General features: G+C 41.1%; 2 protein-coding genes and 1 long non-coding RNA gene across 5 annotated transcripts in view; 2 read left to right on the forward strand and 1 right to left on the reverse strand.

The window, feature by feature from the left end:
• The first annotated feature begins 1687 nt into the window (after window positions 1–1687).
• Window positions 1688–6797, forward strand: LOC143212369 (importin-4). Its single transcript, XM_076431108.1, has 15 exons — window positions 1688–1853; window positions 2233–2319; window positions 2382–2489; window positions 2558–2710; window positions 2792–2977; window positions 3057–3348; window positions 3419–3573; window positions 3647–4244; window positions 4317–4552; window positions 4625–4830; window positions 4902–5242; window positions 5310–5485; window positions 5559–5755; window positions 5850–6160; window positions 6239–6797. The coding sequence occupies exons 1-15, from the start codon at window positions 1800–1802 to the stop codon at window positions 6364–6366; spliced, it is 3228 nt and encodes a 1075-aa protein (XP_076287223.1). The 5' UTR covers window positions 1688–1799; the 3' UTR covers window positions 6367–6797.
• On the reverse strand, window positions 5308–16267 carry LOC143212384 (uncharacterized). The gene is made up of 3 exons (XR_013009685.1): window positions 15302–16267; window positions 14869–15208; window positions 5308–14773 (listed from the first exon to the last, which is right to left on the reverse strand). It is a non-coding gene; the product is annotated as an uncharacterized LOC143212384 (long non-coding RNA).
• Acxd (Adenylyl cyclase X D) overlaps window positions 6952–23442 on the forward strand; it is a 32976-nt gene continuing 16485 nt past the window's right edge. Inside the window, exons 1-3 of one of the 3 annotated variants that reach the window (XM_076431102.1) lie at window positions 6952–8228; window positions 8950–9412; window positions 13247–13880. In XM_076431102.1, coding sequence (XP_076287217.1) covers window positions 13770–13880 — 111 coding nt within the window. In that variant the 5' untranslated portion in view covers window positions 6952–8228; window positions 8950–9412; window positions 13247–13769. The other 2 variants (XM_076431106.1, XM_076431105.1) reach the window with 2 other exon arrangements.

The raw sequence follows: 23442 nt of genomic DNA on the forward strand, positions 1-23442 counted from the left end.
AGGGTTGTCAAAACTGCATAAAACAAATAGTTAGAATTGGAATTACCTTCAATTTATAAAGTAAGTTATGCTGTTATAATCCAAACGAGAAAGAAATAGACGAAAGGTTTAGGATATTGGAAACAATAGAGATATGATCCTTGAAATTTAGAATGATTTGTAAAAAAGATTCGTGAGGTTTTGAAATATATGATTTAAATCGCGCGCGGTTTTCGCTGTACCCGCTGCACGGCGCCACTATTGTACCGTGGTATGTTTTTGAACACAATAGAAACACTATTGAAAACAATAGTATGTTTTTGATTTATCTCTGTTTATTTCCCGCTCTCAGAAGACAGCTTCGAAACGAATGATTATGAATAGAATTTAGATCAACTACAAAGAAATCTAATTGTAAAAATCTATAACAATCATCCCTGATTTCCAGTTAAAGACATCTAAGTATACTTTCTATACCAATCACTATGACTGTACACTTGACTCTATAAGCCCGCCTGCACTTAACCTAATTACAAGTTGCAAATAGATCGTTAATTGAACCGTAATCGATAGATAGGTACTCCAGAATATATGTAAACGAAGAATTACAAGGGGGATTTTTAGTTAAAATATTTACAAAATTGTTTGGAACATTAATTGAACGATAAATGCTTAATGCTCACCACAAACTGTTGTAAACATGTATTTTCAAAGCAGGTTTCCAAAGAATCTGGAAGACCGCATTATTTATGTCAAGACGGTTTCATATCGAAGCGTTCACGAGAAAAGAGGAACCTGCAAGAAGAGAGAGAGAGCATGACTCAAAAGAAGGGTGAACAAGATAGGGAAAGAGAGTTGCGGGAGGAAGGGGTTTGCTCTAAAATAATAAACTGCTCGACGCGTTTCGGGACTAGACAAAATTGGAATAAACGTTCGCGCGATTTACACTGCACAGACACGATGATAAAAAGTCTGGTCTTAAATTGCCGTTGTTAAAAATGAAGCGTTTGCTTAGAACGAACGACGTATGAACCCTTATTACTCGTCCCTCTTTTGTTACTCGACGTGTAGTAGTGGTAAAATACTATCCTAGCCGTTCGTTATTAAGTACAAAAATAATTAATTAGGGTTTCTTATCAATTTAATCTTTAATCCGATCAACCGGTTCCCTGGATCAGTTACGCGGAACTGTCACATTCTGCGCAAGCGCAGTACTTATGGCGTTTATTTAGAAACTATTTTGCGGTCGATTTGAATTGTTTCAAAGTTTTGGTTAAACCGAAACCAAAATTTCGGTTCAACTGGCACCTCGATTTTACAAAACACAGTTAATGAATTGTTGTTACGATCATTATAAAAAGTTAGGTTAATAGTGAACATGATTAATAGTTTGCAATTTGTGAAAATTAGAATTCCGTACTCGGTCAGTAAAACAGTTGTGCTTCAAATGCCATCTACGTTAGTCATGCGTCGTTGTACAGTCACTTGAAAAAATTTCCCTGTTTGAAATAATGACATGTGATACATATATCTGTATAGAAGAAAAGAAATTAGAAGCATTACGATACACTGCATTTTTTATATGTCATTGTTCTTTTAGAACTGTTCGTAACTAGTTTGTAGAAGAACTAATTTAGTATATTCTAAAGAAAGTGTTCACCCTCTGTTTATACGTTGTTTGGCGCGCATGCTCACTCGCACATCGTACGTCCAACGAGTCTGATTGTCCGATCCAGTCCGATCAGCGGCAGTGGAGAAGCGGTTACTTTGTGCAGAAATTTTTAACAAATACGTATATTATCGCTGATATTAAACCAATAATGGAGGAAATACTATCGAAGTTGCTTGTAGCTGATAACGCGACGATACAACAGGTATGTGCAGAGAAATGACAATTAGTAATAGAAACAAATTTCGCGATGTTCGAAACACGTGTTCAACCCAGTTGATAACCATTTTAAATATTGTCGAGGTTATTTAATTAAATTTCTCTTGTAGATCGTATCAGCCAATGCTGTGATCTTGTGTATCAAATCTATGCGATACACGAAATACTCTATTTCTTTTTTCAAGTATAACCTCATTCTTAGTAGCATCGATATAAATACATATTAGTATGCGTAGCACGTTGTCACTTCATTTAATAAGGACAAGCATCCGTTCCATTAGTTAGCATGTCGTTCTTCAAGGTTTTATATATCTCCCGAGACTTTCACGATTCATGCAATAATATGTCAATATTATTCTCTTAAGGGAACTGCAGAACTTAAAGAAGCTTTTAAGAAACCAGAGAGTACGCCTGCATTGTGTCAGCTGATCGTATCGTCGCCGAATGCTGAGGTACATATTTTACATATTATTTCTGTCATAAACTGTCTATAATAAGAAATTTATATGTTTAGTTACGTCAATGTGCGGCTATATTGCTTCGGAAACGTTACGGCAAAGGGAAGCATTGGTTAAAATTACCACAACATATACGTAGGGAATTTAAATCAATAATTTTACAGGTAAGAAGATGCTAGTTTAAAATGGATTTCGATTTGATCAGTATATCCTGTGTTTTATTATGTTCCAGGCATTAGTTAATGAACCAGAGAAATTTGTTAAAAATGCTATCGCACAGTTAATAGGTGTAATTGTAAAACATGAATTGCCTAATAACGAATGGCCAGAAGTTTTACAGTTCACTCAACAATTAATTACTAGTGAAAATTTAAATGAAAAAGAGGTATAGTATGGAATGAGGTATACATAAAACTTGTAAGGTTTCTATCACATTTTGTTTCTGCATGATAAACATTTGTTACAGTTGGGAACCTATACACTGTCAATTATGACAGAAGTTGCACCTGACGCATACGATACACATGCTGGACCAATTATAGCTCTTCTGGGTCAAACATTGAACAGTTTACAAGATCTAGGACACCCTGTTGCACATTATATCCTACGAATAATGCAAAACCTTGTTCCTTTAGTTCAAGATCAACGGATTGTGAGTCTTATACAATTGAAAATTTAATTAGAAAATACATTATAGATGGCTTTATTTAATAAGGAATTATATTTAACAGGTGAATGCTTATCAGCAATTGATGCCCCAAATAATGGCCACAATTCAAGCTCTTACTGCTACGAGTGAAGACAAAGCTATCGAATGTTTTGAGCTAATAGATGAACTATGTGAAAATGCAACTGCTGTGATAGCACCTCATGTGAAACTCCTTGTCAGTATGTGCCTTGCTATTGCTGGTAACAAGTCTTTAGATAATGCTCTCCGAGTGAAAGCAGTTGTGTCTCTTGGCTGGCTAGCAAAAACAAAGAAAAAAGCCATGATAAAACATCAACTAGTGGAGCCTATTATAGGTAAGTTACTTTAAGAAATCAAAGACTTGTTTATTCTTGTATACAAACTCACTTGCAACTTCGATTTTAGATATGTTGTTCAATCTTATGTCGACACATACAGTCGCAGATGAAGACGAAGATTATTTTACCGATAACGAAGACAATGAGCCTGTAACTTGTGCCGCTCAAGTGTTGAATTTACTTGCGCTTCATTTGCCACCGGAAAAATTAGTTCCTCAATTGGTACAGTTCGTAGCGCTTGTACTAAGTTTCCCAATACGACGTTACTCTATTAATTTATTCTTTATCTTTATAGCTGCGATACATTGAACCTAGTCTACAGGGAACTGATATGTATGCGAAGAAAGCATCGTATCTAGCAATGGCTGTATTAGCAGAAGGATGCTCGGTATACATCTGCTCTAAATACCTTGAATTTTTCTTGCGTTGCACTTGTCAAGGAATTACCGATCCTGCTCCCGTTGTCCGAAATGCTGCTTTCTTTGCTCTTGGACAGTTTTCGGAATATTTGCAACCAGACATTTCGAAGTATTCCTCCGAGTTATTACCTGTATTATTTGAATATCTTAGTCAAGTATGTGCTCACATTAAGAAAGAGAAAGATGCACCACCGTCGATCGACCGCATGTTTTATGCGTTGGACATGTTTTGTGAAAATCTGAACGACAGCATTCTACCGTATATGTCAACGTTTATGGAAAGACTTCTCGAAATTTTGAACGCTGACACTCCGATACACGTTAGAACGCTAGCGCTGAGCACTATCGCTTCAGTAGCCATAGCCAGTAAAGAGCACATGTTGCCATACTTTGAAAGGGTGATGTCGATTTTGAACAGTTACCTTTCGGAAAAAGAAACAGACGAAACCTTGTGTCTTCAAGTGCAAGCATTTGGTTCGTATGGTTAAAGGTACTCAGCTTGTACGCAGTGTGTAAGATTGTTAAGACTCATTAACGACATTACAGCCACGCTCGCAGTGCTTGCGAATTCAATCGGCGAAAAAAATTTTGCACCTTTGGCTGGCAGATGTCTTAGTTTCGGAATCAATCATCTAAAGGAAACGCAAGATCCGGATCTAAGAAAGTCCACTTACAGCTTGTTTGGCGCGATCAGTGCTATAATGAAGAAAGAGATGGCGTCCGCTTTACCAGAAATTATTGGAAAGATAATATTAAGTATGCAGAGTTCGGAAGGCATAGTGGTGCGTTCATTTTTCAAATGAAGTACAAACTGCGAGAAATCAGTTTATAGAAATGTTATTCTCGATTTTCAGCCTCACTATAAGGAAGAGGAAAGTTCTGCTTTTGCGGTTTACGAGGATTTCATTGAAAGCGAAAACGAAAGTGAGGAAGATATTGAGAATACCGATGACGAAGACGACGAAGATGATGAAATTGCAGGTTACAATGTTGAAAATGCATACATCGATGAGAAGGAGGAAGCGATTATGGCCTTAAAAGACATTGCTGAACACACGGAGTAAAACATTTGATTAATGACTATTTACTTTCAACGTTTGTCACGCGATTTAACATTTGTCATTATTCTAGAGAAGCATTCCTGCCATATCTTCAGACAGCTTTCGAGGAAACATTCAAATTAATCAATTATCCTCAAGAAGATATTCGGAAAGCGGCCATTGACGGTCTTCTACAGTTTTGTATCAATTTCTCAAAAATTAACACCAACGAAGGAAAGGAAGCATTGTTGAAAGCTCTTTCTGTGTATATACCAAAATTGTCAGAATTAATACGGCTAGATGACGAGCGAAATGTAGCAATTCGTGGGCTGGAAACCTGCGCCGAATTACTAAAGGAAATAAAGGCAGATGTTTTTGCCGGTGAGGGGCACAAGGAAGCTATAATGAATTGTATTCTGGATGTTATTTTAGGTTGGTATTTAATTCAGATTGAAAGATTCAGTGATGTTTTGCATGTCTGAAAGTTCGATTGTTACAGGCCAGACTCAATGTCAGGATCAGGAGGATTTAGAAGACGATGAGACTGAAGCTGAGCAAGATAAATTATTATTCGAATGTGCGGGCGATGTGTTGGTCAATTTCGGAGAACTAGTCTCTCCAGAAGAATTCTCGCTTTTCTTCCAAAGGGTGCTTCCAAAACTTCTAGAAAGATTGGTATGATTCTATCTTTGCCGAGTACAAAACATAGCAATGTCGTATCTTAATTAATTAATTGTTTCGAAAAAAGAACAAATCAGAATCGGAGAAATCATTCGTGGTGGGGACCATTGCACAGTGTTTCTCAAGACTAAAACACACTGCCTCTGTAAATCAATTCCTTCCCATATTATTAAGACTCGCAGACGATCCCGGGGACGAGGTCCGAAATAATGCGATCTACGGAATCGGCGAACTCGTGTTGCACGCTAAAGAGGCTGTCTTCCCGTATCCTTTTAATGTGGCGCAGCAAAAATTGTCTCGACCATCGGTCCACTAAAACATCGAGATATTGGAATATTTCTTAGCAACAGTTTCGCAGACATTACACCGACATTTTGTCAGTGCTCTCCAATGCGCTTGGGAAAGAAACTCATACGGGGGCTCGCGACAATACAGTCGGTGCGATCGCGCGCCTCATCATCACCAATTATTGGAGTCTGCCTCTGGAGCAGGTGTTTCCAGTTTTTGTTGAGCAGCTGCCGTTGAAGGAAGATTTCGAGGAGAATAAGGCAGTCTTTGGGAGCATATTGACGTTGTATCAAGCTGGCCATTCCATTTTAAAACCGCACATGCAGACGTTGCTGAAGTTAGCGGTGAATGTATTATACGAGGGAAGCGCCACCGATGACGGTACGTTTCGTTACATTTCCTATTGCATTACGAGATGAGAATATATGCACTCTCACGCCTTTACACTTTTCCGTGCAGAAGCGATGAATTTGGTCCTAGAATTCATCAAATCGGCACAGCGAGACTTTCCAAACGAATGGAGTGCCATGTACGCCGAGCTTCCGGCAGAGGTCACGACGAAAGTTCAACCGATGATATATTTCTGATAGGTATATTAAGTTATATGCAGAGTATTGGAGAGTACTCGCAGAGCATACAATCTTTTATAATGTATGTATACATATTTTCTCTATTGAATATTGACCACGAAATCATGGAATCGAACCTTCAATAAGTGCAATTCAGTTAAATGAACAATGAAGTGGGACGTCATACTCCATTCGAATACTTTTAGCGGTAACCGCAGGTAGTAAGATTTCTCACAGAGAGACAGAAGCATTAATTACTTCTATAGAGATATATGTATGTATATATACGAGAATTGAGCTGTTTATATTAAATTCTAGTCTGTTGATTGGTCTTTTTTTCCTCGTTCTCATTTTGGAAAAATTCGATGAAATACTCACTGCGTCACACATTAAATTGTTTCAACCAAGAGGAAATTGGTTATATTAAGTTATTCCGGATGAATCACGTAGACCGATGATCATTCTATCCTAATGGTTACACACGCACCTTACAAAAGGGCGGTAAATGTATTGTTATTCAAGAGCAGACATTTCAGTGGGTTGTCTCGCGGTTGTTTGTAATTGAAAATGCTCGGCGTATCATGGAGCTTTTTCATGTACACATTGAACACAAACCTGTACCATTTGAAGAAATAAAAGTGTTGCACTGTATCCCTTTTATAAAACCGCGCGTGTATCTCTTTCTTATCTTCGAAATTGCATCGCTAAAAATACCAACGCAAACAAAGTTGCACACAACTTTATCACGACAGAGGCGGGTTCGGGTGTATCGTCAAACAACGGTATCGTTGTTCGGGATCGTCAATGAAAAATACAAAAATATTCGTGTTGTTGTTCCACCGGTTTCTTCGTGAAATTGTACAATAATACAGGAAAACAATGACGTGAACAGATGATTTTTCAAATGTGAATATTAATTACACCAGTTCCACTGTAATTAACAAGCTGTAAGAATTTGAGTAATGGAACCGCCCGTTGAAATAAACATCGAGCCTCCCGCGACGCTATCGATATATTATCTGGAAATATAAGATAACTCATCGATCCATCGTGTCTCTGGCGACCTAACGAAATACTGATCGTCTTACCTAAACGTGTCCAATCTCGACAGTGACCATCGCGCACGTCGTTGTTCCACGTTCGTACAACCATTACAGAATCATTTCTGCCCGCGCGTTTTCGGGTTCAAGAAACAGGAGTGTTCGACTGTAAACAGTGTGATACGTTTGCAAGCGCAACAGGTACGAACGTAAAGCGTTAAAACGAGCTGCGACCGTAGGGCAAAGTGGACGATTTACTAAATCGGGAAACATTTTATTCTATCGCTGACGAGACTGGATCCTGGCTACGCGCATGAAAACGAAGACAGTGAAGACATGACATCATCGCGTTTGGAAACGGTCGGTCGGAGGAGATCCAGCACGTGTCAACGGTTACAAGTCCGAGGGACGATGGTCCGACTCTGACATTGATGTCCGGTAACATGAGTACGATCACGTGGACAGGTTTTACGGACGTCGCACGTTTACGTGGTCGTTACATACGCAAAAAACACGGGAACATTGCGAAGCGTTAGGAGGGAGAAGAAGAGGTTCGTCGCGGGCAACCGATGCGGCTTGACCGACGTCAAAACGGTAAAAACGAAAGGACCGCCTATCAGGGTTCGAGTACGATGCGCGGTTCCTACGAAGCGTGCAACACGTTCGGAGAAAGTGTTCCGTCCTCGTGCACCGTCGCGATGAGTTCTACGACCAGATGATCCCGGCCGTTTTCGTGAACCGACAACGGCTGATGCAAACCTGTCGATCGACGACCTTCCGATAGTGAGACGACGGAAGTCATAAAGCGTCCCCGAGGTTCTTTTCGTGCCATTGAGCCGGGTGAGTTAGTCATCGGCGATCCGAGCGTGTGTGTACCCACAGCCACAACCGTCCACGTACACGGTGTATCGAAATTCCATTACGTTGCTTTTCCGACAGTGCTATACCATTTAAGAGCAGCCGTTTCACAAGCGTCACTTCTACAGATCGATCGGTTGCGACCGCAATTTTCGCAGTACCATCGGTTACACAATTACGAATTATCGGAACCGGTCGATTCGACTTGGAATCGGTAGATTCGTCGATCGAGTGCACCTGGAAATTTTGGATCTGTCGGTTACAATGAAGATTTCGTAATCGCACGGGGTTTCGTAGGAGTTGATCAACGTTATCGCTGAGCCAAGTATACACACCATAGTCGCGACTGGAATTTTCGCAGAGTACTTACGATTACGCGGGAATTATCGGAACCGGACGTTTCGAAATTCGAGCGTCGGCTTGGAATCGGTAGATTCATCGATCGAGTACACTTGGGAATTTTGAATCGTCCGCTACAGTGACGGTGGTTACTAGACTGCGGATTTTTATGCAAAATAAAAATGTTCTGCATTTATTGTGGGAAGCAGAAATGAAATGAAAATTGATTTTTCATCCCTTAATGACTTCGTTACATTACAAACAACATCTTTTGCTGTTTTACCAATTTCTTTATAAACGCATGAAGATCCGCAGTCTAATGATTACAACGATGATGATTTCGTAATCGCACGGTGTTTCGTAGGAATTGATCAACGTTATCGCTGTGGACAAAGTGTACACACCATAGAGGCGGGGGAACGTGCCGAGACGATCAACAGGTCTCGCTCGGGAGCGCCCAAATTTTTGGACACCCTATACGTGCACGCATATCGTGTGCTTGATGCTGGCGCGCGTCCTTGGGATCTCCACCATGACTCGAATCGAAAAGGAGCCGTAGGTGTACGACCCATGTCCGTGACTCGGTTGTTACCTGTCGAGCTTACCATGCTCCATGGAGATATCGCTAGTGGCAAGTTTCGTCAGACGAAAGTGGTTTATTGCGCGCGACCATTCACTGCGGTTAAATCGTCCGACCCGCCGACCAATTGTCCGAGCAACGTGTCTGCATAGTGGAAATCGTACGTCGTGCGCGCTACAGCGGTCAGTTTTGGCGGAAAATACGAAACGGACGGTGGGTGTCGTCGTCGTCGTCTTCTCTCATTCGGGTGAGTGTTACTTATCATCGTTAAACAAATATGTTTGCTAACCTAGCGACCACTATCGAAAGTTACGCTGGTATCCAAAGGACAGTTTTAAAATTGACACTTTTCTGTGTACGCGTCGAGTGTCTTGTTCCAAGATAGTGATTACAATTGTCACATTCGATTAACCGATTTCTGAAGAATCTCTTCAGACTTCCCCGATATAGACGTTCGCTAATCAATTAAACGGTTGAACGAATTGGCGAGAAGTATTTTCAACATCGATTTCATTGAAGAATAACGTGATTTTTCAATTTTTTTATTGGTTTTGATCACGGCAGTAATTGATTTTTTGATGGCAGAGCGTTCGTGAGTGATATTTCTGAAATTAAACGTCAGGTGGCTTATTATTTCGACCATTTTCGGTGAACAACTGTAATGCGAAATTAATGATACTTTCGCATGATTGGCTCAAGTTTTTCGTTATTATTCCGCCGTTATTACACCGTGTCGGGAATCAGTTTACAAATACAAGACCTCCTCCAGGTTTTCCCGTTTCGCCATTAAATTAACGATCGGCTCTCGGCTGACCCAGTATCGTAACAGTTTTTTGTCACGTTATAAATGTACGCGGAGGGATACACCGGTGACTTTTTCTGCGCGTAAATTACCCGCGCTACACGACCGATTGCGTGTTAAACCGGTTGCTCGATTATTTGATCGTTAATCCTGCGACACGATTATCAGTTGGTCGTCGCGTCGGTGCTTCTGTCAAAATTTTGATCGAGGCACTCGTAATTAGCGGATCGCATTTCTAGATATGTATATTACGGTACACATGATCATATCGTAACGATCTGTCTAAACAATTTTATTGTATTTACCGCGGCCGATTCAAAATCATGCCAGCGCGAGCGCCCCTATGCGAAATCATTTATGTCAATGCGCAGCCGCGATGCTTGAAACAGTGGGGTGACGCACTGGTGACCTTGAACCACCGATATCATTTCGTTTCGGGGCGACTCGCGGACGTCGTTTATTGTAGAACAAATTTCCATATTTTCTCTTTTTTCTTCCTGTGTTTAAAAATCGATAATACCCAATAAAATATAATGGAGTATATAGAGTGATTCTGGGAACTGGGACAAGTAACTGCTCTCTTTTTAAATGGAAATAGAAACAAATAATAGAGGAAAAAATTATATGTCATAATTAGACTGCGGATTTTATGCATTTATGACAAAAGTGGGTAAGCACAATTTAAACCAGTGGACATATTAAAAAGATTTAAAGAGCGTATTGGTTTCAGCTTAATCAGATAATTAAAAGAAGAAAGTAATTTTTATTTCACTCCTGTGTCTTGCAATCAATGCAAACATTTTTTATTTTGCATAAAGATCCGCAGTCTTGTATACATATTCGCGAGATATAGATAAAAAGGGGGACGATGAAACTCGTAATATGTACCCAATAAAATATGATGGTAGTTTTCAACTAGTGTTGCAAACTGATCAATTGTATTTTTCCTCCATATACAAATTTAGATAAAATAAAAATAAATGCCCACACCAATTCACCACTAAAGAGGGCGAAGATCAAATTTGTAATACCCAATAAAATATGATGGTAGTTTTCAACTAGTGTTACAAACTGATCAATTGTATTTTTCCTCCATATACAAATTTAGATCGAATAAAAATAAATGCCCACACCACTAAAGAGGGCGAAGATCAAATTTGTAATACCCAATAAAATATGACGGAGTATAAAAAAAGCCATTGACCACTGTGGCGAACAGACCAATTGTACCTTTTCTCCGAATGTCGTCGATTTAGTTGTTAAAGTGATCCGGAAGGATGGGCATTGTAAGTGTCCGCGACACAGCTTGCATACGAAGCTGCTAATGCAGGATGCGATTAAGATTCGACGATTAAAAGACTGGCAGTATAGTGGGAGGCCACTGCATTTTTAAGTCACGCGACGATCATTATTTTCGTCACGTCGATGGATAAACGGGCTATAACATCACGGCAGATCTTTTGTAAATCGCAATGTTTATTGGTGTTTTGTTTTTGAGATGCGAATTTTTCCTGAGGTTCTTGGAATTGACGAACCCTGAAGGCAAAGTTTACGTGACTGACATTTTTACTGAAATTTTCGAACTGCGGGAATGTTTGCGCGTAGAATGGAAACACGGCATAGATCACTGAGCGATCTCACTCCGATTGACAAGGGACAATTCATGGATACACGCATTACTTCCGGTTGCGCGGTGCATTCATCCGTGACTCGTTTCACCACAATGATCAGACGATTGCCCGTAAAACGTCACTTTCACACTCGATGGGACACCTAGAGCGGTACTCTTCCATTTTCCACCACGTGAGAACAAACATTATGAGTTTCCTTTTTATTAAAAAACGAAATACGTTCTCAAATTCTATTTAAAGACTAATTGTAAAATTTCATTGATAAAGAAGTGATCGGCGGACTGAGGATTTTATGAATTCCTGATAAAAATGAGTGGGTGCACTTTAAAGCAGGAGATAGATTAAAAGAATTTAAGAGCTACAACGCATTAGTCGCGGCTTATCAAAGTTATCGAAGAAGGAAAGTTCCTGTTCGGCTCCTGTTGAGTGTAATCGACGCGAACAATGTTTATTCTGCATAAAAATCCGCAGTCTAGTGATCAGTAACGTGAAGAAGAGTCGAAGCGAACACAATACGTTGAGATGAAAAAGAAGCTCCTTTTAATCGGGAAGAACAGGGGGTCAGTGACCAAGTAGCAGTCACGTGCCCGTCCGCCGGACAATTTGTCACGAAAAGTATCATGTCTCGCTTGGAGAAGTGTGTTGAGATTCCTATCAGTCGCTCGCCCCTTGTACAAAACTTGAGTCACGGTCAGGCGATCAAGATCTCAATGCCGCGAAGCGAACAGCGAACAAGCCGTGGATCAAGATCGAGAATGAATCACAATTCGAAACGGGCATCCTCGATGGAGCTCGGACTCGCCCGACATGTTCAACGCAGAAAGGAATCATCGTCCGACACTGGGGAACAGGTTTTTCGGCGAAGATGCGTCGTGAATCCGACAGAGAAAGTCATCTGCCATAATAAGGGGTTCCGTTAAACCAGCTGTCGCGTTTCTTCGAACAATTTGTCCTGCTCTTGCTCGTTTAGTCGCGATAGTCTTCGAGAACTTGTACGTAACCTGTAAACCGGAATTTTCACTTTTATTCTAATTCCATGTAATAATCCTTCCCTTACCACAATCGTGAATTCTCAGGTATTCGACATACATAGTTGCAATTGTACTTTAATCCCCGTGTCCAATATCGTTACACTCGTTCTCGATTCTCCTTATCTGCGCTTTTTAGAATTATGCACTGCGAGTCACCTGATCTTATCATCTCCCGTTACATCAATGTTGTTATCTTCGAAACAAAATGGTTTACATTCAAAACAGGCTGAAATTGTTCTCGCAGCAGAGCGTGTTGGTCGATTGAACTTTTTCTAGACGGAGAATTTCGGAAAAAGCATCCTCAATTTTGACCAGGGAAAAGTTCCACTAGTTTCGTTGATAGTAGTTCATTAGCTCCGAATTTTTTATCTAACCTGGACAGCTCAAATTCGGCAGCTGTCTGTTCATCCCCGCCGCGGATGCACCGAACGAATTATGTACTAAGCTCCGTGTCGGCGAGGTACCCTCATCAACAGAAACGAACCTCTCCAATTACGGTATCAGATCTCCGTGCTAATTGTAAAAACTAATCCTTATCTCTTTATCGCGCCACACTTTCTGCAATCGCACCCACCCCGAGTCGTAGCAGAAAAGCTTAGAAACGTTTTTGCTTGCAGTGGTGACCGACCCTGAAGCTCCAGCAGGCTGACCGACACCGTCGTCGTTGGATCAAGGAGGATCCTGTTGTGTGAATGGATCCGAGGCCAACGTGGAGAAGCTGAAGCGCAACAGGCGTTGCGAGCCGGCAAGGGAGAGTCGCGAAAGCTTTTCTGGTCGGAAAAGCGCGCGATTTTCGCGGCTGGAGGGTTTCGAGTGCAGCGCGGACAGACGAAGGGAAAGGGGGACAGCGTGATCTAGAGTGGCCCATTTCCCTTATCACGATAAAACGGTGCTCTAACGGTAGTGCCGCTTCGGAGGCCGCAGTGACGGAGCACGAAGCGAACGCGGCCGGTCGCTTCAGGGTGGTGACTCATTTCCACATACGATCAGTCTGCCCGTGGATCGTAGCCGCGATGTATCGAACGGCCGCGAGGCCGACGCTGTTTTCCTTCTTGTTCTCCTCCTTCTGCTACCCGCTGTTCAAGTGAATCCAGCCGCCGCCGTTTCCGGAATCCTGTGCAGTCGACGCCTCGAGGAAACATGGACGTCGAACTAGTCACCCGAGCGTCCTTGAACTCCCTGCAGGTCGTGGACGATGCACGGATCGTCTCGCCGAACAGTCTCGACGAATGGACCTGGTCTAACTTAAGAGTGAGTCACTGCTTTTTCTTATTCCTTAAGTTGGTCGTTGGCTCCTAGCAGCTTGGATGTTGTCGGTTCTACCTTTGGCTGGTTTCAGAGGGTTTGACCCAGATGATTGATGATTCCAGCAGTCTGGATGAGTATATCTGGTTTGCTTTAAAGGGAATCACTCGGTTTCCTTATTTCCTTATGAGTCCTCCTTCTGGGTGTTTTCAGGGATTTTCACTTTTAGCTGATCGTTGATTCTAGAATCTTCGACGAGTACACCTGGTTTGTCTTAAGATCGCAACCCTTAGTTCTCTTCTTTTCTGGTGGTTCCTTCTTTCGGGTGGTTTTAGCCACTGCCAGCCTTGATGAGTAAACCTGGTTTATCTTGAGAGGGAATCCCTCAGTTTCCTTATCTTCTATTGGTTTTAAGAAGCTGTAGAGAGTTTTATTGTGTTGGTTCTTGATAGGGTATCAATCTTTTAAATACTTGATGAAATTGGAGCTAGACGGGAGGAATGCAACGGTTTCGTCTAGATTGAAAGTGTCCGTTTTTCTTATTTTCTGTTAGTTCCCTCTTCAAGTGGTTTCACAGAATTGAATTGCAGAGTTGATTGAATATTTGAAATAGTCCTAATTGGTCCTAGCTTCGAGCCCCTTCTCTTCATTGACCGCCTGTTTTAGGTGGTTTCAGAGGGTTCGGCTAGTTTGCTAACAGACTGAGTATCTATGAAAGTATCTATTTGTGTATGAAAGTGCAAACTTGCATGCATTTCCGCAGTCTGCTGATAATGTATCAGTACATAGACTGTTTGGTCTCCAAGTATGTAGTTTGTGGACAAGATATAATGGACTCGTCAACTTTCTGTCGGTAATTTCCAAACCCCTCTTTCACCCAGCTGCAGCTATTTAACGGCCTGTAAAAATCTAATTAAGAACTTTTATGAAAAATCAATTTTTCAGGGTAATCTAGTAATTTCTTTGAGATTACGATCGAATACAAACAGGTTACCTCATAAGATCTGCTCTCATCAACCGTACCGATCCTCAGGGCTCCAACTACATAAGTTCGCTAAATCTTGTTTGGGGATTAGAGTTCTAATATCATAGCAAAACGAGATTAATCGCATGTTTGCACGTTCGAGATACCGCTACTTAAAGCTACAAATATCGATATCACTTTTCTACTATAACCCTATCGTCTCGAATCATAACAAATCGAACTCTTCATTGGGAACTCAAATTCTGCAAGGACACTATTAAGTTGGAAATAAAGTTCTTGCGGTTTTTATTATAAAATCAAAATAACAAAAACCGCAAGAACTTTATTTCCGGCCTAACAGCAACGCCTTCTGTAAAACAACACAACGAAACATGAGACAGTATTTATTTCCACGTGAAAAATTCAAGTTCTTCTATAAGCAGAATTACAAAAAAGGTATTACTTGGCCCCATTTTGTTGATCATCCTGTACACGAGGTCGAGACCACCATTCTTCCACTTTTTATCTGCACAAATAATTGCTCACGAGATTTCAGAGTAGCTGGCATATTTCTCGACCGAACGATGCGCGCGACTTTATCGAAAGATCGAGCATCATGCGGCTGAATTGTAGCACCTGTTCGGTAATTGATACCGCAATCGACTGTTACGTCACACGAGCATGATCTCGACGCTCGGAGGAACGTTCCGAGACTGCGAATTCCAGTTCTGGATCGGCGTTTTTATACGAGCGGTATTTCTCAACGGATAGGCGAAATGTTCTGAAACGGAAACGTCGGCAGAGCCGAAAAAGGAGTTCGATCTCGAGCCAATTTCGTTTTAATCGCGACGATGATGATTAACGTCAGCTAAGTAGTTTATGGACCGACTTAAGACCGAGTCACTTGTTTGTGAACCGCGATGGAATTCACCTGCGGCTTAAATATTAACTGGTTGCGAGACCGTTTTGGTGGTCACCGGTTTGACCGGCGTTAGCTGAATCAAATAATCATTCAATCCCTAAACGGCAATGTTTACGACCCGGCTAATATGATTATTCGACTGCGGATGTTTGCGTGCACTGACGTTCTTGGATATTAAATCGTTGTTCACGGATTAGTTCGTAGAAGAACTGCACCCTTAATGCGCAATATTTGGGCTGGTGAAACGTTTAATTTATAGTTAATATCCACGCTTTTATTTATAGTCACTAACGTCTGAAACAATTATTTTCTCCTTTTTAGTGCATTTTAACACAAGCGTGGTATTTAAATAGTTTTTTTATTATAACCATTTTCTTTGTGCATAACGAGCTTTATCATTGCTCTTGCCTTTATCGTCGTCGATAAAAGTTTCCGTACGGAATATTGATGTTGTTATAACGATAAACGTTCGATTTGTTCGATCGGATATTTACAATCTTTCTTCTAAATTTTATCCGCGAACGGTAGTCGCGATGATGATGAGGAACGTCCATCGATATCGCATCGCTTGGTTTCCGTGGATCGCAGTATGTACTTATCTTCAGATTGTTGATTGCGCTTAGATGAGCTGTATCGCATTTTTCACGCCGGCTGGCTGGATTACAAGGAAAAGTCGATGTTTTTACGGTATACGCGCCTTAACAGCATTTTTGTAGCATCGTTGGCTTGTATCAATAAAGTAACTCGATAACTGTAATACAACCGAAAAAATGTGTTGTCCAATCTCGATTGGTGTCCTTCGACGATATCCATTTGGCTAGAAGCGCATCGATAGCGACTCGCTCTTGAATCTTGGGACTAGTAACGTGCAGTTTCTCCTGAATAGTTAATGAAAAATCCTGTTGGAAAGCTGGTCGCGAAAATGCAATGGAATATCAGGAGAAACAGTAAAATATAAATTATAATATTAAAATAACATATAAATTAGTGGATTGAAAAGATTAATGTTACACAGAGTCGTTTTCTATTCGTTTCCGTAAACTGCGTCAATGAATAGCCATTCGAGTACTCGAAGCGGTGTATTAATTGTTTTGTAATTAATGATACACACTTACAGATACGTGTAGGATTCCAATTTATTTCCAGTAGCGATAAATTTATAAGTACAAGTGGGATCAACGCGACTTTGTTTTATTTTGCTCGAGTGATCCCGAGTAAATTAGCCATCGGTCGTATAACTTTCTAAAGATAATTGCGAGAACGATATTGACGTATCTACTGTTTCACTCTGAACTAATAATAATTCAGAATAGAAGAAAGCACAACATTTCACTTTTAAAATGAATTTTCTCTTTGCTGCTCGTCCTACCAGTTTAATCATTCGCATTGCGTTGTATGTACTTAGGATAAGTAGAAGCGACGGGCGATGGTCAGACACACAAGAAAGTTTTCTACATTTTCCTCCGACTTTGTTTCAAACGATCTCCTCGTGTTAGCATTCGTTAATCTTCAAGATCGAGTAAAATCAATTTGTTTCATCGTAGGAAATGAACTGTCACTGATTAATTATCGCCAAGACGCGGATAAACGATTATTTTTCTAAGCGATATCGCCAGCGAGCTTGGCAACATTTTACAGCGGGTCGTTATCGATAGAACGCATTATCGATAGTTCTAATCGCGCGGCGCGGGAATGCTAAATATTTTCAGATATCGACCTTCTGGGTTATACAATAATATTCTGGGAAAATTCGATATCCAATTAAATCCGCCGGGAGGAGAAGATCTTTTTATAAATACGTCTCCGAGAGCGGACGTCGCCATATTGGCGTCGAAAATCCACAGAATCGTACAACTTTCGATGCGTGTCGTTTTTGCCTGCGTCAACCGATCTCTATGAAATCTTCAGCGTGTGTATAACTAACATAGACCTACAAAACAAATATTTTAAATTTTCATTAAGGGGCCAAATAATAAAGTTTTAAAAAATGTTCTCTTGTTTGTAATTCTTCTATCGAACTGTGCATTATGTTGAAATAAATCTGTTGCGAGATTTTCTGCAATAAAAAAAGGACTGTGATTCGAACTTCGTGGTACCGCGTTGTTATCACGCGCGCGTGACAGCGGCCGTCGAAGCATTATGATAATTGAGAGAACAGGTGGAACAGGGAAAGGTGGAGGGTGTGGGAAGAGGTCGAACCCGCGGGTTCGGGATTGAAGATCAATATTCGCCGGACCGAAAGGTTCGCCGCGAGCTCCGGCGGATGCACGAAAACGCACGCGCGAGGAGAGGAGAGAAGAGAAGAGGAAAGAAGGAGAGAGAGAAAGAGAAAGATGGTGTTCCCCGTTCCGACGAAACTTTCGAGTCCGGGTGCTGGCACCGACCGCTTTTCTGCCGTGGAAAGGAGACGCGGGTGCCGTTGGAGGCGCCGCTCGCGCCCCGCGATACAAACGCACATAGTCGCAGCAAACACACACGTGTGCCCACACGCCTAGTCCGCCGGTTTTTATCGTGCTTTACCAGCTGCATAATTCACGCGGCCCGCCGAGCATACACGCCGATTTTCCGTCAGACTGCCGGTGACCGCCGGGGATACGCACACGTCGGCCGCGCGCGGTTCCACACGCGATTTTCGATGTGCTGCTTCCGATTTTTGTGAGACATGTGCCTGTGCTCGTTGTGACCACGGACTTTTCCAAGTTCGCGCACCCCTGGGCGTGGATTCACTCTACGGATTTTACCAATTTCCCCGCTAAGAGGTACGCTCCAGGTTTCTCGCCCTTTCAGGGCCTCCAGATGTGATCCTCGTTGCCTTGTTGTGACGCGTACGTGATTTTTTAACGGCTCTCAGGCGTAGCATTGTCGACACATCGCACCCCGGCAGGAATAGTGACATAACTAAACAATTTTTAGTATTCTCACAATAACGATTTTGCGAAAATTGATCGTCGCCTTGTTGTGATGGGTACATGATTTTTTAACGGCTCTCGGCAGGAATAGTGACATAACTAAACAATTTTTAGTATTCTCACAATAACGATTTTAAGAAAATTGATCGTCGCCTTGTTGTGATGGGTACATGATTTTTTAACGGCTCTCGGTAGGAATAGTGACATAACTAAACAATTTTTAGTATTCTCACAATAACGATTTTAAGGAAATTGATCGTCGCCTTGTCGTGATGGGTACATGATTTTTTAACAGAAAATTTGACGTTTTTCCAGCACGTAGAAGCCAACTAAAAGCATCCATCACAGTTCCAACTTCAAAATCGTTACTTTTTTCTAGATGTGTTATTGTTCTGGCCGGGTTGCGATATGAGGCGAGGTCTTTGGGGGGTTCTTCTTTGTGAGTTTATCTTTTTGTGAGAGACATACGGCTTCCGGTCTTAAACCGGACTGGGCTGATTTTGCAATTGTGAAAATAACAGGTAGGCTTCCAGGGGATTTCGCTATCGTCAGAAGATGATTGTTGTGATAGGCTCATGGCTTTTAAACCATTTTCTCTGACTTTAGAGTAAATCTCAGACTAGATTGGTACTTTTGACGGGCTGAATTGTAAAGTGAAGATTGTCATTGTAAACTTGGGTGGACAGCTATTGTGACCTACGTTTTCTGTGACAAGGAAGCAATTCTTCGATTGCGCTGTATGATTCAATCGGTTGGAATTAGTCGCATGTTCCTGGTTTTCATTTTACAGTTCTGCGAGTCACAGCTGTTGCGATCATGGACCTGTAATTTTTCTCTCTCGTTACTAAAGTAACGGTTTGAAGTGGTACTTCGGCTCGCCGAGTTGCGGAAATAGAAGGTGAGGCCTTTTGTCTGCTGCGTTTGCCTTTTTGTGAGTCATGAAACAGACTATTTTGTGATCTAGTTGGTACTTGGTGTACTAGATACACGATTCCGCCGATTAGTTCCTAGTTTTTTTCGGAGTATTTGCCTTTTTTCGCATCACCTGTAGAATAGTCCACGACGACTGTGATTTACGAAATATGAGATGACTTTTACCGTGATCGTAAACTTACGTTGCTGGATCTTTATCGAATTATTTTTGCGTGGAGATAGACAGCGTAGAGCAAGAATAATTTTCCTTAATGAATAGAGTTTCTTCTGCATTTCCGAAGACATCGAAGTTCAAAGTTCACGAAATAGAAAATAGAGCAAGATGACAGACTTCTCGTGCAGCGAAAGATATCGTATGTCCATTTTGTGCAGTGCACACAATTCTCAGTCTATCGAGTCACGATGTTTGTAGACACCGTCGAAGAAAACATGTTCGGGAAAAGAATGGTTCCCCTCGTTATCTTATTTTTCGTGAACGCCTCTCCGAATAGCGACAGTGACTCAGATTCGCAAACAAATCGAAGGGTCATTAGTTCCAACTGATCGGTTCCTTCCCTCGGGAAATGTGCGCGACACGTGTCGCGTTCCTTTCCTGGTCTCTCCGCGTATTCTCGGAGCGTTTCGTATCAATTATTCCATCTTTCCCCGCGTGACCATCGAGACAATGACTTCTGTTACCTAACTATAGTCCCGTTGTTCCGTTAATACTAGTTAATGCCGGCGATGTTCAATGGAACAGCAGACTTTCAGTGTGCAGTGGATGCAACCCGATATTTTTAGCACAAACTGTTTCTCAGAACCCAGGAAACAGCCTGGACCAAAACTCAAAGATCTCGCGCGCTAACATTGTTCTAGTTGAAACGCTGGACTATGCCTCGTGGCAGTCGTTTGCGCATTCCTGATGAACCATCGCTTCGAACTTCTGTGTTTCACACATTATTTTCGAAAGGAGCTCTGCACGAGGCGTGAATCTGCAACGCTGTTCAACGATCCGGAGCATACTTCGTTCTTTAAACAAACAACCAACGTTGATTCGATGGAATTATTGCGCACCTTGAAACAACCGACGAAATGTAACTTTAATTCACTGCCGACAGTCGGCAAACTCATCAATGATATTCCAGTTTTTACGACCGGAACTGCACGTGTTTGTATCGTACATCGCGTGGGAAGCATCGAAGGTTTTTCCTTCAATTCGATCTCGGCGATTAACGCGAACAGAGCAACTTCTCGGCGAACAATTTTACTATCGCCTTGGAAATCAATCTGTACTTAATTTTGACAATTCGCATAGTATTCTTCTTCGTCGTCACTGTATTGAGTTGTAACATAAGTTCGTAGGGTTTTTTTTGTTAATCCTTTTTATTGAATATTTTGAATTCACCCATGTTCCAAGTTTTTGAGCAAATCCCGTTGTTTGAAGGTGGCGAGAGATTGTCATAGCAGTTACTGCCCATCTTCTTGGCCAGTTCCATGCACGTTTGACGGCCGTCCTCCTTCAAAAGTGTCTTAAGACGGTCCTCGTCGCACTTGGGAAGTCGACTGGAGCGTGGTGCGTCTTCCAGGCACAAAAATTGCCATTTTTGAAATTGGCAAACCATTTCTGTGCAGTAGATTCTCCTATGACGCCCTCTCCATACACGGCGTAGATATTTCTAGCTGCTTCGGTGGCGCACAGTGAGACCTTTCGTCCAAATCGGAGACAAAATCAAAGAACTTTCGATAGAAATGAGGTAGAGCGATGAAATTTTTTAAAAATTAAAGCTGAAACATTACAGAATATGGGAAAAATAGGGAGATTATGGTAAGAACGTTTTTTAACGTTGAGAAAATTCGTTAAATTTGCACAATTTCAAGAAAATTGTTGGATCCGACAGGTTTTTCCAATACCACGCGCGGAAAAAATTTGTTTTGAACATGCTGTACTTTATTTCCCGTAGATTTCTTCACGCTGATTTCAAATCTGGTCTCAAAATTTGTCTACGACCTCAGGATATTGCAAAATCGATTTCTTGAAATTCTACATGTTTAACGAATTTTCTCAAGGTTAAAAAACGTTCGTACCATAATCTCCCTATTTTTCTCATATTCTGCAAAGTTTCAGCTTTAATTTAAAAAAAATTTCATCGCTCTACCTCATTTCTATCGAAAGTTCTTTGATTTTGTCTCCGATTTGGACGAAAGGTCCCACTGTGTGACGTTCTGGCCTTTTGATGAAAAGCGAAAAACAATAGATGTCGAAAATGGTGATTTTTGCCGCCCGGAAATTCCGTTTTAGATAATGTCACGTTACTCAAGACTACGTTATTCGAGATAACGATTGGAACACGCTTGTAGAGCGGAAAAAGCACTTCAGAATGGTGTACACAATTTTAAAAAAAGTAGGTAAACTGATTCAGAAGAAAAGCGAAAATAAAACCTCTGCGAACTTGTGTTACAACCCAATACTAAACGTGGAAACGGAATTGAAGCACTAAACCTACCATCACCGGTCGAAATGACCAGACTTTTCATTTTGCGATTATTGATATGAATAATACAAATAATTTCATAAAGATTGATTGTACAAATATCTTTAGTTGAGCACATATTACAATAGGAGCTGCAGAAAGTCTGAATAAAATCAATCGTGTCATTTTTATAAGGGAACGTGTATGTACCAGTTACTTTTAAGGCTCGAGTGATACGATATTTGCATGTTCCCTAGACACGAGGAACTTTCATTGAAGATTTAGTGAACACGTTCAGCACGCAAGCAGCCTGTCAGATAAATTGTCTAATTAACCATTCCAGATCGATTAAATGTAGATTACGACAAAGTGACTTAATAATAGGCATAGTAAAACAGGCCGGTGTTTCCTGCAAGTAGAAGTGGCCAACTTCTTCTCGGGGAAACACGTGTGTCTATAAACACGTTACCGGAACTGAAGACCGTGTTTATAGTGAAAGTATATTGAACGCTTTAACCCGAGGTATGAGTACGAGGATTAAGTGCTTTATTTGTCCACGGAGATAAAAATGATGTTACGTGTTCTATTAAATTGTTTGCCGTCATCTGACGGATCGTAAAATCAGCGATGAATAACAATCCGAAAGATGTTCAAACGGAACAACTATTTTTGTGATCGGTAATAACTTGCCGGACAAATTGATGCTCGCCGTGAACCGTCGTGGACTGGCATAAATGGAGCAGAAAACGGAAGTTACCTATGATTCAACCTAACAATTTACGACTTACGTCTGCGTAATAACGTATATTAGCTACAAATGTACGGACCGCGGCCGTAATAATGGCGCACGCGGAAAGTAGGCGATTCCACGCGCACAAATAAATGAAAACAGTGCACACGAGGCTCGCCGTTTTCACTGCTCGTAATCGCGAATACGTGCAGACGCATTTTCAAAATGAATTTCCCTGCGGAAATTCACCAATTTCGAATGGATTCACTTTCGATTCCGTCGATGGTATTTCTTGAGACAAATTAATCTCGTCGCCGAAGGAAGGTTGGATCCTTTACTTTATATTTTGGAAACCTAACACGGTCAAAATTTAACAAGCTGGAAATAACACATCGATACTCTTGAATTCTTTTTAATTAACCGACTTCATGTATGTTCACCGATTACGCAGAGATGGATGGACCAATCGGTGTAGGGTATATCTCCCGATTGGTCCCTTGATAAAAAGTGTGAAATAAATCAATTTTATAAAAGAAAATTAAACCGACTTCGAAAAAACGCCCTAAAAAGTGTGAAATAATTTACATTTAATTTATGTGAATACACATGAACTTGAATACAATACAATCTCTTCGGAGGCGGCGCAAAATTGAAAATTTT

The sequence above is a fragment of the Lasioglossum baleicum genome, chromosome 9 (genome assembly GCF_051020765.1).
Source record: "Lasioglossum baleicum chromosome 9, iyLasBale1, whole genome shotgun sequence".
NCBI lineage: Eukaryota > Metazoa > Arthropoda > Insecta > Hymenoptera > Halictidae > Lasioglossum > Lasioglossum baleicum.